General features: G+C 33.6%; 3 protein-coding genes across 9 annotated transcripts; 2 read left to right on the forward strand and 1 right to left on the reverse strand.

Moving 5' to 3' along the window:
- Window positions 1-674: 674 nt before the first annotated feature.
- Window positions 675-14767, reverse strand: LOC126660457 (protein RETICULATA-RELATED 6, chloroplastic). Of its 7 annotated transcripts, XR_007635356.2 has the most exons (10): window positions 14109-14767; window positions 13478-13607; window positions 12616-13143; window positions 12300-12407; window positions 11629-12177; window positions 10969-11082; window positions 10162-10309; window positions 8615-8665; window positions 8443-8524; window positions 675-937 (listed from the first exon to the last, which is right to left on the reverse strand). XR_007635356.2 is itself a non-coding variant. In XM_050353982.2 (8 exons), exons 1-7 carry the CDS (start codon window positions 14717-14719, stop codon window positions 10163-10165), a joined length of 2187 nt encoding a protein of 728 aa, XP_050209939.1. In that variant the 5' UTR covers window positions 14720-14767; the 3' UTR covers window positions 8287-8524; window position 10162. The 7 variants fall into 7 exon arrangements, 4 of the variants coding, with proteins under 4 accessions (XP_050209939.1, XP_050209940.1, XP_050209941.1 ...); XR_007635358.2 differs by lacking the exon at window positions 8615-8665; XR_007635357.2 differs by lacking the exon at window positions 675-937 and having other exon boundaries at window positions 8287-8524.
- Window positions 2916-5889, forward strand: LOC126660456 (cation/H(+) antiporter 15-like). Its single transcript, XM_050353981.2, has 3 exons — window positions 2916-3213; window positions 3418-4413; window positions 4507-5889. Exons 1-3 carry the CDS (start codon window positions 3007-3009, stop codon window positions 5680-5682), a joined length of 2379 nt encoding a protein of 792 aa, XP_050209938.1. The 5' UTR covers window positions 2916-3006; the 3' UTR covers window positions 5683-5889.
- On the forward strand, window positions 7200-9433 carry LOC126660458 (arogenate dehydrogenase 1, chloroplastic-like). The gene is made up of 7 exons (XM_050353986.1): window positions 7200-7381; window positions 7665-7836; window positions 8135-8290; window positions 8749-8831; window positions 8910-8979; window positions 9083-9157; window positions 9255-9433. Exons 1-7 carry the CDS (start codon window positions 7200-7202, stop codon window positions 9333-9335), a joined length of 819 nt encoding a protein of 272 aa, XP_050209943.1. The 3' UTR covers window positions 9336-9433.
- Window positions 14768-17134: the final 2367 nt, after the last annotated feature.

The following is a 17134-nucleotide window of genomic DNA, read 5'->3' on the forward strand; positions in this document are numbered from 1 at the left end:
TTCTTGATTTTACATTCAGAATTGCTTCCCATCTTCATAAATATGATAATGTTCTTAGAATCAATTAACATAAGCCACCTATGTTGCACCGAATCAGAAACGTATACGACAATTTTATTTTAGTTTTAAAAAAATATAAGAAACGGAAATGTGAGAAAAATGTGTAATAATAAAAATAGTATATATTTAGGAATATGCAAAATTATAAAATTTTATTAATATTAAATTTTATTTATTCAAGATAGTTATTTACATATATGATAATTAATGAAATAAATTATTTGAATATGATCAAGATTCAAGTTCATACAAATAATAATTTCTGTGAATGTATAACTGTAAATTTAAAATTTTAAAAGCTTCACAATTATGATAAAACTAGGTCGATACTCGCGCGTTGCGCGGATGAAGTTAATTAGTTATATGAACTATTTTGAATGGCCAAAGTCATTGAGTGTAAGTGATTAAATATTAGAATGAGACCATTAAAATAAAACTATGGCACTGTAAAAAAAATAAAAAAAATAATAATTCATTTATCATTAACACTTCCAAGCAAAAAGATAGTAATAGATTTATTTTAAAGTTTATTATAATGCAATTACGTAAATTCATTTATCATTTGCATAATATTGACTAAATTTCAAATGAAGACGACATATCTCAATTTGTGACGAATTGCCTCAATTTGCTTGTGCTTCATAACCATTACAAAAGCTGCAACCCAAGATACTAACAATTGGATGAAAAATAGCATAAATAGGAGTAAAACCAAGTTCAGCACCAACGCCATTCTAATCAATTCTTCTCTATATTTATCCATAAATAAATGGCAACCCATTACGCATATATTGGTATACAAGTCAGATGAAATCTTGGGACATTAGCACAGCAGAACTTATAATTGGTACTTGTAAAAAGATGAATGCCTCAGAGCCTGAAGAAAGGGAATAAATTAAAATGATAAGCATGAAATATTTTTCAAGTTTGTTAAAAAACAAACATTTTTAATAGTCGGATAAATTCATAAGGAAGATCAACATTAGTTGTTTATACCAAGAAATATCATATGACCCATGACCAATTTTTGGACATCAAAAGTTCTTAATCCTCTCTTTCAGTATCAAAATTTAGTTGAAACTAAACTCTCAAAACAACACTCTAATCCAAGTTCTACACCGTTGCTCTTTATAATTCGATATCTGAATTTTCCTACACCAAAGAAGACATTAGCCATTTTTAATCGGAACCGACGCATATAAAATCGATAAACAAGAGAAAGCACTTGAGTATAGGTATCCCAATCATGTGCTGTGACCAATAGCTGCGTTTCATCCCAAGAAAATCCTATCTGACCAGGGGCGGAACCAGCCTTATGGCTGAGGTAGCGACCGCCCCTGCAATTTTTTTTTTTTAACAAAAACACCCTTGAACTTTTTCTTTTTTCGAAAAAATATAGTAATTTTTATGTATTTCGCCCCCTCAAAATAAAATTTGTATGATGTCCCCCATTTCACAAAAGCTAGTTCCGCCCCTGTCTCTGACCAAGCAGATTTTTCATATCAATGAGAACTTTCATGATAACCCTTGAATTATAAAAGGAAACACCTTAAGGAAAGTAGTTTCCGTGAAGGTTATAGAATATGAATTCACACAAGTTAATAATTTCATTTTGAACGCCAAGAAAACAAACGACAGTATCACTTACTAACGTACTGGAACTAAAAGAATTGTAATTGCTATATAAGTAACAATCAAAATGCACCATAGTAAAATGTATTACTTGCAGATGATGTGATGTGAAAGTATGGACTTGTATTTATCTTTTACAACCACAAGCTTGGCAATTTTGAATATTCTTCATATTCTGTTCTTATGGTAAAAAAAAAAATGGACTATTATTCTACATATCTCATGTAACAGTATGTGAATTAAAATATTTAACTATGAATTTAATTCAAACTAAACATGAAAATGCAGGGTTATAGAATCGTAAGAGTGGAAAACTAATATTTTGCTCAACAGCCTCCAATTTCCATAAGTTGTTAAACCCATTTAATCGAGCACCTTATGTGCATAAAAGTCAGTATAGTAATTTAGAAGAAGAAGGAGTTGAAGGAGCACAACAGAGTGCCTAAGCTTTTTGGAATTTGACAAGTCCACAAGTCCATGTGTCAAAATAATAGAGTGCCACTTGTCACATTTGTATTAAAAGAAATTTGGGAGCTCAGAATTATAATATAGTATAGATACAGATTATCATATAATCTAACAAAAATAAGAAGATAATTTTTTTTAATAGGAAATGAGTTCCTTGTTAGAAAACGAGTCTCATTTATTATTATTCATCGAAACAACGCAAAAATATTTCCTATATGTTTCTGAGAGTTTAAAATACAAAAACATTTAGGATACAAGAAACACAACGTCTTCAAGGTTTTCATACATCATAGCAGCTATATCATCTTTTCTGTAACTATTCATAGAAAAAAATCTTTTCTCTAAACTAAAATTACTCATTGAATAATATTTATCTTAATGAAATTAACTATGAATATATGAAATTAACCTTTATACAATGTTGGTGTAAACTAATGATACAAAATTTATAGTTTAAATTTAAAAAGTTCAGGTTCGAATCTCTCTATTATTATAAAATTAAATCATTTTTAATCAAAAAGAAGCTTATTAGAAAGAGTAATAATAAACAAATATTCAAGTGTAAAAATATTATTTTATAATTCTAAAAATAGGTGATGAAATGCTACTACTTAAAAACCATTAAAAAAATGATAGACTTATGTTGATATTAACTTGTAGACCACCTGCTAATTATAACAACCCAAATTATCAGGTTTACCTTACACTCTTTCATTCTTCAGAATTATTATTTTCTTTTGTTTTTGGAAATATGAGCTACATTTTTACTGTTTTACTACCCTTATCATTCTTCAATTTTTTACTTTTCACTTTTGTTTTTCTTTCCTCTTACCAATACTAATTACCATGGAAAAAAATATAACTGTACCTCTAGACCACATGGTCTGTAGGAAATTGGGTTATCTCACATCATGGAGTCTCTGGGAAAACGATTATGCTCTATCCCCTACAATTATCCTCACAATACAGCTTGTTGTTATCTTTTTCACCTCGAGATTCGTCGATGTTTGGCTCCGGCAACTCGGACAAACCAGCATAGTTTCCCAAATTGTTGTACGTATTCTTTTTTTTTTTGCCAATGTTATAATGATGTCGAAATGCGTATAATTCCAGCCGCGGTCTTCTATATATTAGCTTATTGTAGGAAACTAGGCATTCAAATTCGTTGATTTCAAAGAATATCGAAACTAATGACGAAAAATTATTTAATATTCTCATATTATATTAATCTTCCTGCATCATAATGTTTGTGTGCAGGCAGGAATTTTCCTCGGGCCCTCGTTGCTGGGGCAAAACGGTGAAGCAGCGCGTACATTGTTTCCTGTAGAAGGATATATGACACTAGCAACATTCGCAGCATTCGGAAATATGTTCTACCATTTCCTGGTGGCCGTCAAAATAGATCCGATAATGATTCTAAAGCCAGGACGAGTGGCGATGTACTTAGCAGCTTCCGCCTTCTCCATTACTATGTTTTTTACCTTCATATTGGCATTGTTTATGAGGAAACATATTGTAATGGATCCAGGCATGCATAATAGCATTGCATTAATAGCTATGAGTCAAGCTTTTACAGGTATTTCAGTTGTTTCTTACCTAGTAAATGAACTCAAGCTTCAAAACACGGATGTCGGACGTTTAGCCCTCTCAGTCGCAGTATTTTCCGATGCATTGAATATTCTTATGGTCACATTATCATTCGTCGCAGGAGTCGTTCGCCACCACATTATATTTATTTGGGCAGTTTTTACTACAATTGGAGTAGTATTTTTTATTGTGCTTGTGATAAGGCCAGTTATATTAATCACAATAAACAGATTACCTCTAGGAAAACCTGTTGATCAAAAATATGTATCTTATATCATCCTTACAACCCTTTTTCTTGGATTTATAAGTGAGGTCATAGGACAACATTACATTTTTGGACCTTCAATCTTAGGGTTAGTTGTGCCAGAAGGACCTCCATTAGGGGCAGCTTTGGAATCAAGGCTAGAAACTTTTGTTATGGGATTTCTATACCCGACGTACCTCGCCATTAGCGGTCTGCAAACTAATATCTTAGAGGTTAAATTAAAGGAGATGTGGATTGTTGGGACTGTTGTTGCCTTCGGAGTTGTGGTTAGGACAGTAACACTAATGAGTGCAGGATCATATATGAATATATCTCTGAGAGATTCGTTTGTGCTTTCGATGATTTTGAGCTCGAAGGGCATCCTCGAAATTTCGATATATAACTTCTGGATAAGGAACAAGGTCTGATTCAACAATATTCCATACCCTTTAACTTTTATTAAAATAATCTTGAAATAACTAACCTGACAGCTATTTCCTGTTAACTATTTGCAGATTTTACGACAAGAAGAGTTCAGTATGTGTATAATATCCGTAGTAGCGACGACAGCAATTGTAACTCCGTTAATAAGATACATCTATGATCCTACAATCAATTCACAACCGGTTAAGAGAAATACTCTCCAGCACTCGAAGCACGATACAGAGTTACGGATGTTAGTATGCATACACAATCCTGAGAATGTTCCGACCATCATAAACCTTCTAGAAGTATCGAATGCCACGGAAGATAGCCCTATCGCCGCCATTGCTTTAGTTCTCGTGGAGCTTGCCGGCAGGAGTGTTCCCATTTTGATATCTAACGACACCAAGTCCACCCGTAATGAAACAGCTACTGTAATTGCAACTTCCCACGCGTTGAAGATGTACGAGCAAAAGAACGAGGGGTACACTACAGTCCAATCATACACCTCGATCTCTTCGTACAGCACAATGCACCTTGACATTTTTAGAACAGCAATCGAAAGGAGAGCCAGCATCTTGATTATGCCATTTCATAAGCAATGGGCTATTGACGGCAATGTCGAAACTATAAGTCCTAGTATACGGCGCATGAACTGCAAGGTCCTGGAAAAGGCACCATGCTCCATTGGAATATTAGTAGACCGTGGAATTTTGAAAGGAACGTCGAACATCCCTACGATTATAACGAAATTCAACGTTGTTGTCATCTTCCTAGGGGGGCCAGATGACGCGGAATCACTAGCTTATGGAGCGAGAATGGCAAGGCACGAATCAGTAAAGTTGACGGTGATTCGGTTCCTTCTTTTCGGAAGTGAAAACAGTATAGAAAGGAAGAGGGACAGTGAGCTAATGTTTCAGTACAAGCAAATGAATATGGGGAATGAGAGATTTTTGTATGTAGAAGAAGTGGTGAGAGATGGAGTAGGGCTATCTCAATGTATAAGAAAGATAGTAAATTTATTTGATTTAATTTTGGTGGGGAGATATCATCAAGATTCTCCTCTTTTTCTTGGTCTGGAAGATTGGAGTGAATGCCCCGAGCTAGGCCTCATCGGCGATATGCTCGCCTCGCCGGATTTCAAGATGACTGCGTCGGTTTTAGTGATTCAACAACAAAGAATAAGAGCAAGCAAAAGAGAATCAAGAGCTCTTGTTGTTCCAGAAGACAATTCATGGAGTATAACCATGGATAAAAATTTAAAATAGAGTGTGCTACATTACATATACATCAATACACCTATTGTATATTGCAGGCTAAATTTAGATTTTCTTTTCAGGTTATTTATTTCTTTTAGCCATGTTATTATAGGAAATTGTGTATAGACCCTAATGGCCATGTTTAAATAAAATAGATGTTCAAAAATAGTAGTAGTAATTTATGAACCATTGGAATAGCTGTTCTTTATGTTATGCATCAAAATATTTTTGTTCTGAATAAAAAAAAAATCAAAAAATTAACACATTGTGGGTAGTGCAATGTCAAAAACCAAACTAAACCATTTCTCATAGTCAAACAGACAAAAACTCATTTTGATTCGATTGGAACAGCTAAAAAAAATTGGTTTGAATGTAAATGAATAGAAAAATTGATTTTCAATTTTGATTTCGCTTTTACCATTGGTTGACTAGACTGACCAAAAAAACAAAATATAAAACAATGATATTTTGATTAATATGTAAATTAATGTATTAATGTAAGTATTATTTGTCATTTTGATCCAATTTATATAAATTGAGCTAAATGAATTGAATAAAATCATAAATTTAAATTATTAAACCAATACTTTATACAAAAATATTTAGTCCAGTTTGATTTTTCTTTTAAATGGTTTGAAAATTAATTTATTTTTTTAAATCAAACCGAACCGTGTAAACACCTAATGATGCAACTCGCAGGGGGATAGGATGGACTCAGATCCACAAAGCCCATATATTATAATTCAGGTCTTATAGCCGCCAGACTAGTCCAGTTCATACCCAAAACAAAAAACAAAAAACCTTAGTATTGAAAACCTAATGAACAAAGAATCACTGCGGTCCCTGAATTTGTGAGGTGTCAATCAACTCACACTTGGCTAGTATAATTAAATAGAACAATACTATCAAAATTTTAGATCAATTGACCCAAAATTAAATTTTCACGGTCTATCAACGTGTTCATTCAGTACAATTTGGAAGTCAATAAGTTCATAGCCTAATCCATACCCAAAAATAAATACAAAAGACCAAAAGTATTGAAAACCTAATGAACAATGAATCGTTATAGTTCATAAATTTATAAGTCCGTGTCAATCAACTCACACTTAGTCATTCTAATCAAATAGAAGAAGACTATCTAGATTTTAGATTAATTGGCCCAAAGTTAAATCACGGTCTATGAACGCATTCATTTCGTACAATTGATCTAAAATTAAAGAATGATGTCCTTAACTGATTAAATTTTTAAAATATGAACTCATTGACTATGACACACAAGTTCATAAACTACAATAACCCTTTACTCAATTACCTAATGAACGGATCTCCACGTATGTCCAAAGCTAGTTCATGTGTTTTATCCTTATTTATTTGTCTTCATTTTTTGCCTTAATTGGCAATTTTTGGAACTGAACTCAAAGCTCTAAATCCCACTCTACCTTTAAATCCAAATCTAAACCAGAGATCCCGAGCTCTCTCTCATTTCATCCCATGTTACTCCACATTTCTCAGTAAACAGCAAAACCATGTCTAGTTCATTGCCCTACCAATTATCATCATCAACAACTATGAAAATAGGCATAATTGGATTTGGTCCATTTGGTCAGTTCTTGGCAAAAACAATGATCAAACAAGGCCATATAATAAGGGCAACTTCTCGTTCGGATCATTCTAAGCTCTGTAAAGATATGGGTATTTCATACTTCAGGTAAATACACAGATTCACATAAGGTGTAAGGGAGTCAAGCTACTCGAAACTCGTTTCTCGAGCTCGAATTTTAAGCTTGTTTAGTAAATGAGTCAAGAATTTTTTGAATAATGTAAGTTTTGATTTAAATTTTCTAAATCAAAATGAAACTCGTTAAGCTCGAGAAATACTTCATAGAAACTCGACTCATGTACACTCCTAGATTCACACACATATAGATGCCTCAATTTGCTTATACTATAAAAGATTGTCCTGTAATATTGTGTTTTAAATGCATTGCTAGGGATATACTCTCATTTTTTGAAGCTGATCATGAAGTTATTTTGATTTCCACATCAATCCTATCTCTGCAAGAGGTCATCAACTCAATGCCACTCCGGAGTCTAAAAGGGCGACCGATCCTTTTCGTCGATGTTCTATCAGTTAAAGAGTATCCAAGGGATGTTCTTCTAAAAGTAAAGCCACCACAGTTACCATGCTAAACATGATAAATTCTTACGCAGACTCTGTTTGCCACGCCATTTGTGGACAGACTCGATGATATTTCACGAAACTATTAAAATGATCGTCAATAATGTAATTGAGTTTAATAAAAGTTTACACACATTTAACGGTGTGGTGAAATATTATTGACTCTGTCCACGAATGACGTGGTGGACAGAGTTTACGTTAAAATTTCTCGCTAAACATATTACTTTATTATGACCAAAAAACTTACCTATATTTTTTCAAATGCATGTGAACTCCCATCAGGTACTGCCAGAAGAAATAGATATATTATGTACTCACCCCATGTTTGGACCAGAGAGTGGCAAAGATGGGTGGAAAGATTTAGCTTTTGTGTATGACAAAGTTCGAGTGAGGGATCTGGCTACGTGCTCTAATTTTCTACAAATATTCGAAAGTGAGGTAAGTTCTTTTGTTTTTTTTCATAATGCAATATCTAAGATAACTCTAGTTTTTGTCCTAAAGCTAGTTTAGCTATTTTTCTGTACCAGAAAACAACAATTTAGTAGCTGAGTAGAGCAAGAAAGTAAAGACGGTTATAGGCTTATACTTACCAACACGTCATTAGGATTTCTAGATCAGACTCACTCGCTTGATGTGATTGATTGAAAGCCATTAGTAAAACCTGACCAAGGACTTAACACGGAAAAAATGGTCAATAGCATCATTGATTAAGACTAACTTAATCCAAATAAATTAGAAAGCACAGTTTAAGCAATAACTAACTTGAAACAATGCTCAACGAGATATCGAATAGTATGCCAATTCTTAGAATTACTGTTGCATGACAAAGTTTTCATGAATCAGAAGCCAATTAGCAAAATATATTGCGGATCATAATTTATCTAAGTGTTGAGCAGGGTTGCCGAATGTTGGAGATGTCCTGTGAAGAGCATGATAGAATAGCGGCCAAGACTCAGTTTCTTACTCACACTATAGGCAGGTAGGCATGTATCTGTTCGAAAGTAGACAAAAGCTAGAAAATAAACCATGCGAACCTAAGCTTCTTCCTATTGCACAGGACTTTGTCAGAAATGGAGATCAAGTCCACACCTATGAGCACAAAAGGCTTCGAGACACTTGTTCGATTAGTATGCTCACTGATCCTTTTTCTCTTTGTCTGTTCTCCTCCATTGAAAAGGGTACAAATATCGCATATATGAAAATAAACAACATAATATTCATTTTTGGCAGAAAGATGGCACTGAGAAGAATAGCTTTGATCTGTTTAGTGGGCTATTCCTCTGTAATAGATTCGCCAAACAAGAGGTAACACCAATAAGCTACTTTAACATTATTTTAAACTTATTTAAGTGTTAACTATGATGTCTTGATATTAAAGGTTCAGTTAAATTTTCTGATGCAGCTAAAAAACCTAGAAATTGCTCTTGAAAAGGTTAAGCAGAAGCTATCAGGTCAGATGACTATGGAGCAGAATCTAAAATGAGATCAATCTGATGTAGAAGACTCTTGCCGACTCAGAATGTAATTATTATGTTCTGTACTATACCTCCTAATGTTTTTATATAAAAAAAAAGTTGCTTATGATGCATTGTAGAAAACCTTTTAAGTGCCAAAGGATATTCATATGCATGATGCATCCAAGATATGCTTCAAACGAAAAAATCCAAACTCATCTAGGCTATTAAACCAGAAAAGCGAGAATTCATGAAGACACAGGCTAATAAAAATTGAACTTTCACAATTTCACAAGCAGCATAAATTGGAATTACCAAAATTTTATCAATTTGCCTCAGATTAAACACTTCACCAATAACTTGGTGAAGCAGTCTAATTTAAACAGCAGACTCCACCCAAAACAAAAGGGCTCATCCGGTGCACCGAGGGCTTCCCGGCTATTTGTGATGGTAGGGAATATGCAGCCATACCTACAGCACTAACTTCATTAAATTACAGTTCTGGAACGGAGGAACCACATTTCCTAAATTCAGTATCAAGACTTTAGTGTTTTGTTTTTGAGCAAGTGCTAGGGATCTGTAAGATAAACAGCAAAAGGAGTATGCTCTTCATTCTGTTAAGGAAAGTATAGTAGAGGTTCTTACATAAAGCTCACATGGAAGGTTAATTTCCAAGTGATGTGCAGCTATATCTAGTGTAACATTATGTTTGCCAAAATTTGGAAGAATTACATGGAAAATGTACATAAATGTAATGGAAGATATAAACAAGTGAATTGAAATCCATTCCTTCTCAGCAGCTTTGGAAGAATAATTTACAAATTAATCTTGACAAAACGCAAGTGAAATAATCACCTTATTGATTGTTGATTTCATCCATACTGGCATTCTCTGAAGTATTTGATCCTTCTGTAACACTAGTAGTGGTAATCAGTATCTCATCAGAAGATGAATTATCCTTCTTACTTTGCAGTCCTGAAAACCGTGCGAGGTCGATCCATTGCTGCAGCAATTATAACAAAGCAAATATCAAATCAATTTTAGTTTCCAGGGCAGTCAATACTTCAAAATTACAGTTGTTGTTGGCTATGTTGGAGGTGGCATAAAGGTCAGACCTAGACAAGTATTGGAGGACAACTTTGAATTCATTTTCATGCTATTCATGCCACCTGTGAATGTTGGGAAGGGCTCAGAAAAAGAAACAGGCTGGGATAGTGATACTGTACTCTAAGCAGTCTATCAGCTTCAAAAAGCAGGTTTGCATCAATGGGAATCAATTCCCATGCAACATTCTATGTAATCTATCAGCTTAATAGAGTGGGTTTTCATCAATGGGAAAACAATTCCTATACAGAACTCTAAGTAGTCTATCAGTTTCATTGAGCAGATTCGCACAAATGGAAACCAGTGGCTGCCACTGCTCTCCATGCTTATAAAAATATAAAGTTATATACCCACAGATTACAAAAGTTTTACCATCTCATTAGCAGCCTTCCCCTAGAGATCAGAATGTACAATTTAGAAATGATGTACATTTTTAAAAATATAATAAGAGGAAATTGTAAAACTTCGAATATCTTCCCATACATAGATAAGAAGGAAAGCCATGCATTGTACCTCTTGCTTATGCAAGAACTTGAAGCAAAGAAGGAGAGTTCTAACCTGGGTCCCCCAGTAGGAGTTTATTGTCCGAACAATAAATGATATCATATTTACAAGGAGTGTTTGGGAAGCAAATTCATCAGAAATCCGATGCTCGATTAGTCCAGCAATAATCTGAATGATGATTGTTAATTGTCAATATGTAGAAGTATAAAAGATCAGATATAAAAATTGTAGACAACAAAGGTAAAACTGTTATCTCCCATTTAAATTGGCCAATCAGTCCCTCTTTGACGCTTTAGCGGATCAAAATAAGGATGATTCCCTTGGCAAGAAAGTTTATTTCTTTGATAATCCACTGAATTTTTATTTAATAATATGACTGAAAAATATGTTTAAGTTGCTTCTAAAAATTGTATTCCTAATATAAGCTACATTGTTCTAATTACTTCTCAATTGCATTCCTAATGTAGGGCTAGGGCTACATTCACTTGCTCTCCCCAGAAAAAAGGAACTTTAGTACATCAAAAAAATTTCATATTATACTATTTATTATCAGCAACATATGTTGCCCTTTACTGAATTAAAACAAACAAGATCACCCCATTGACATGTGATAATAAATGCATCCCCATATGACTTAAAATAAACTTTATTGGGCAATAAAGGAGTACAATTGAAAATTATAGCTTGTGTAACAAGAGTATCTCTATCTTGTACCTGGTAGCGCAGATTTGCTGATGTTCCAAGGAAGCCACTATAAACCAGTGCTGTTTTAAGTATTGGTGATCTTTTAGTTTGTTGATTAGTAACTAGTGCTGGATTGATGAGTTTGCGAATTGCATACAAAGAATTTGAAGCAGCCACAGCAGCAATGCTGGAGATAAACCCAACACTAGAAAGTTTAAGGCCACCGATAAGCACAGATGCAACTCTGTGACTGAGATTCCAGTCCTTCCCAGGAAGAGTCTTTTGAAATGCATTGTCAGGTATGGAGCCAAGGAGACCCTTTAAAGCATCAATGTTGTCAGGCGCATTTGTGTCGACAGCATATGATAGGAACGAAAGAGTTGGAGCAGGAAGCCAGACAGTGAAAAAATCAACCACTATTCCCCTGACAGAGTCTGTAATTACATAGTCAAGCTCTTCAAAAAAGTTTTCTTTACGTCTCTCATACTGTGCTAAGAGAGTAGTCGTTATAGATATGGATTCTTCAATAGCTAATCTGTGCAAGAATTTGGGATCTGCCAATAGTCTTTCCCTGAATCCCTGCACCAAAAACAGCTATGGTCAAGTCGAAGCACTTCCTTCACAGCCATCAATTGCTATTTATTGAAAGATATCATGGTCAACTACAAAGCATAGTATTGCACTTCAAAAAATAAGTATACCTGAAAACGTTGAGCTAGTTCCTTTAGAAGAGGATACTGGTCTAGGTCAAAGAAATTCTGCAGTACCTCTGGTGATACTAATCCAAGATCAAGTCCTTCTTGAAGGTCCTGAAATGCATAGAAGAATAATGTTTCATCATTCTCAGCAATTTGGTAGCTTATGAGAATAATTTTTAAAATAGAAAACTGACTAGCAAAGTTACAAATTAACAACATTTACACCTTTTTAAAACCATAAACATAAGCGTAAAGATTATTAAAAAGAACAACAAGGGAAGCTAAAGCTCTTAAAATTACAACATAGCACTTCAATTACCTGGGGTAAGGCATCGCGCCTCCGACCAGCTGCATTCATTACTCGAGCAATTTCAGCACGATCAAAACAGTTTCTGCTGCAAGGTCTGGCAGCAGAATACCACAAAAAATCAGCAACAGGAACTTCCCCCTCTCTTCGCATGAATTGCCTTTCAGGATCAAGTAATATAACTACTTGGTTCTTCTTTTGCATCTTTTTTGAAATTCTTGCTGGAAGCCCTGTGCCTCTTGATCCATACATAACATGGCTTGCACCTGTCAGCACTACAAGCATACCAGTAGCACCTGCATCTGCCACTGCTTTTAAAATAATTTGTGACATGGAATAATCCTCGACTACTCTTGCTTGAGCAGATAAATATGAGCTTGTCCCAAAAGGAGCTGATTGCGTTGGATAATTCATGTCAATTGGCCTACGTGAAATAGAACTAAACCCTGAGATGAAGCCGGAACCAGCTGGGGGAGTGTAAAGTTTACGATTAGCCTTTGAGAGCCCACGAATACCTTCAGCTTGGACTGTCCGTATGATCTGCAAACATTCGAAATTAGAATGGTTAGAAGATTATACCTCTTTAAACTGCAGAAAAACAAATAAGCTGATTCACTATATTAATGAACTGAAAAAAATTATACGGACAAAGAAATAGGATAAGCACACAGTTTATTATCTTTAGATCCCCATAAAACCATCAGGACATACATGATACGACTCAACACACAAGTACATTAGAAACAACAGACGGTAGAACTCAATGCAATCAAGTTCCAGTTTAAAATATGCATCAGCATTTCTCAAGCATATTAGAGACCAAAATTAACAATCTTGCTTTTTCAAGTACTCATAATCATAAGCAATTAATTACCTCAAGTGGAGTACCACAAGCTACAATTCTAACTCCATTATCACGGCAAAAATTCAAAAGAGGCTCATACTCTTGCCACCCTTGAACTGGCCAATGTGTCAAATAAGACTTCAAGGTTTCTCCATCTATCCTGCCACCAAATACAACGTATGCACCTCAACACCAGTTCCAAACATATTGTAATGGTCGAGCCAGACTACATCCCTATCGAAAGATAACTACCTTAACCATACACATTGTTTCAAGTAAAATAATAAAGAATTTTGTCCACTTGAATTCTCACACAGTCATGCCAATTTGCACAACGCCACTTCTTTCAAAATGCCGCGTTTTCTACAAATTGATATAATTGAATTTGAACAGCTAAAATCCTTCCAAACAAGCGAATCGACTATATAGAATTCAATTAAATTCAATTCTTTCTACTATTGTACTTCCCAATTACATTAGGCATTGTTCAATTCATGTACAAATATAGAATTAAAACCTACAAAATCATGTCATGTTTCGCAATTCACATTACTTTATTTCTTTCAAAATATTTCGTATTCTTGTTTAAATTGAATAATTGCATAGTAACTATAACACTAGCCAGACAAATATGTAACACTATTAAGATTGTAATCTATACCTTCCATCAATAAATTGATTCAGCTGAGATTGTAAGTCAGAAGGAAACATTTCCATAGCTAAAGAAATAGATTTCTGACTTTCAACGCAGCGTTTTGTCAAATTTTTAACAATTTCAAGCTCTAATTCTTTATCATCTTTTACAGGTACTTGTTCGGCTTCTCCTAAATACACTATCCTCGCATTCATTAGCTTCTCCCATACTTTTCTCTTGTCTTTACCTGCCGCCATCGGCTCTCCTATCGCCGTCGCATCGTATATTCTTGAGTTTACCTCCACCGTCGCCGGCGGAGGCGGCGAAGAAGGAGGAGACGGAGGAGGAGTAGGCGAAGGGGGAGGAGTAGGAGGTTTGGTGGCGTCTTCCGCCTTGGATGAGGAGGAAGATTGGAGGAGGACGGAGGCGCCGAGAGCGATGAGTGGAGTTAGTAAAACGCGGCGTCTTGTTGCAGTTTGAGGAGTTTGTGAAGCGCAACGGAGTGAGAGAGTAAAGTTGCGTTTCGAAGGAATCCGCGGCTCCGGCGAAGATGAGCTGTGTATGTACAGTTGATGATGTGGCGGTGGTTTGTAAGTGAAGCCACCGTGGATTTGGTGGTGGTGGGAGTTTAGCTTCATCTTTTTTAACGTCCAAGAGAAAGTTCGAAGAATTTTTCGTTTTTGATTATTTTTATATTTAAGTTTTAAAGTTTTAATTAAATAAGTGGAGGGAAAAGGGAGAGGATTTTATGACGTGGAAAATACGTGTAATTTGGTATTTTTAAAACTTGAGGTAGAGACTGGAGAGTAGAGCAAGTGGTTAGTGTAAAACATGGCTTAATGGACTCCACTTGTATAAAAATGGGCAAGTAATGGACAGAAATGTAACTTTTTTTTCTTTTGTCAAACGCTAAAACTTTCGTTAATGAGAATGAAAATTACATAGATGATTGTTTTTTCGACAAACTGAAAGAATTATTTTAAAACAATAATGATAAGAATTATTTTAAAATAATAATGAGAGCTGTTACTGCAGTAATTTATTAAAAAATTTTCAACCATTAAAAGGTTACTCACAATATAAATGGTTCAAATTGAAAATACGATTTTAAAACAGTTTGATTCTTGAAATTTCAAATTTTTCAAATATATGGATCCATAAGTTATCTCCCAAGTCTTAGATCTACACAACATTTAAAAGTTTATTCAATCAAAATAAAATTCAAACAAGCACCTTAAAAAATTCATCGAAACAAAAAAAGTAGCTCTTCGATCAATAGTAGTAAAGGCGGGAAGAATATGAATTTCCGGTTAACTGGAAAAATTCCCCCACCCTCAAAAAGATGACGAAGAAAAAAGTCTTCTGATTTTAAAGAGAAGGGAGAGCATTAATTTTTTAGAGAGGATGGAGCAATGGAACTTTGGATAATTAAAAAACCGAAGTTAAAAGGGATATTCTCACCAAATGCCTGTTTTTGAAATTTATTTACACCTTTTTTTGTCATCTTTCTCTTATATCCTACGCTACCTATTTTTTATTTTAGATTAAATTTTACATAGTCACTCTCTATTCTCTCTCAAAGTTCTCTTTTTTTTTTCTTCTTCTTTTTTTCTTCTTTTTCATTTGATTTTCAGCTTGTCTCCTCCGGTTATTTTTCTGTTCGCGCTTTCGTTCGTCTACTTCCGATGGATTTCTCGTCATTTTCAGTCGTTTTTCCGTTCGTCTTTTCTGTTCGCGCTAGTCCATTCGTCTTTTCCGTTCGCGTTATGGATTTCTCGACTTGTTTTTTAATTTGTGTAATTTTTTAGATTTTTTGTAATGATTTAAACATTTTGTAAACAAATTATTGTAGATCTATAATTTTTTGTTTATAAAATTATTTTATTATTCATATAATTATTTATTTTGTCTTTCTCTTGTTCATAGATTTGTTATTATTACTGATATTGTAAAGAACAAATTGATTTATGGTGCATTTGTAGCAATTTTATAATATATTTACGTTTTAGTGTATTTTTAATGTATTTCTGGTGTTTTTCGGGATATCTATGTTTTTTGGTGTATTTCTGCCGTTTTTTAGTACATCTATGGTGCATTTACATTGTTTATGGTGTATTTACAGTATTTATGGTGTATTTGCAGTATTTTCATGGTAGACCACAAAAACACTATAAAATGTCATAAATATACTATAAATACACTATATATACACTAATCTTACACTATAAAAACACCATGAAAACACCACATATACACTATCGGTTCACTATATAAAAAAACAGGAAATAATCTGTAAAAAAGAGAATAAATTATTAAAAACTGAAAAATAGGTTTGTGCAATTGGTTGGTTCGCTCAACAGAATCGAAAAAACCGAAAACCGAAATTGGAAACCAAAAAATGTATATGTGAAATAAAAAAAAAGATATTTTTTGTAAATAAAAAAGTCAGAAAAAAAAAATCAAAACTTGTCAGGTAAAAGTGTAAATAAGTTACCGAAACATATATTTCAGGAAATAACCACAGGCTAAAAACAAGCAAATATTAATGAATTTTTTTTAATTTGGTCCAATTTTAAAAGTTTTTTTTTTGTGAATAATCTCAAAATTGATTTTTTAAACAAAAAATCTAATAATTAAATTTTGATTCATATTATTATATTTTAGTCCATCAAAAGAGATATATATATATATATATATATATGAATTTTTCTATTTCTTCTTTCACATAATATTTGTTTCATTTGAAAAAAATTATTAGTCTATAATACTTGTCATTTTAAGATAAAGCATTTATTTCTATCTTTTCAAATTTGTTGAAAGCTTGTGTTAATATTGCACAACACGCTAAATTTTGTGATTTTAAAACAATTAAACTTTAAAAATAATAGTTTAATTACTTTAAAAATTATCATTGTTTGTTTGTTTTGCAATTTTGACACTTTTATAAATTTAATTAATAAACTATTCTTTGTTTAGAATTTGAAACGCCGAGCAATTTTTGTCAAAACAATTGACGTGGGCATTGTTCTAATGTTTGTATCAACATTTTTAGA

This window comes from Mercurialis annua, linkage group LG8, assembly GCF_937616625.2.
Source record: "Mercurialis annua linkage group LG8, ddMerAnnu1.2, whole genome shotgun sequence".
Classification (NCBI taxonomy): domain Eukaryota; kingdom Viridiplantae; phylum Streptophyta; class Magnoliopsida; order Malpighiales; family Euphorbiaceae; genus Mercurialis; species Mercurialis annua.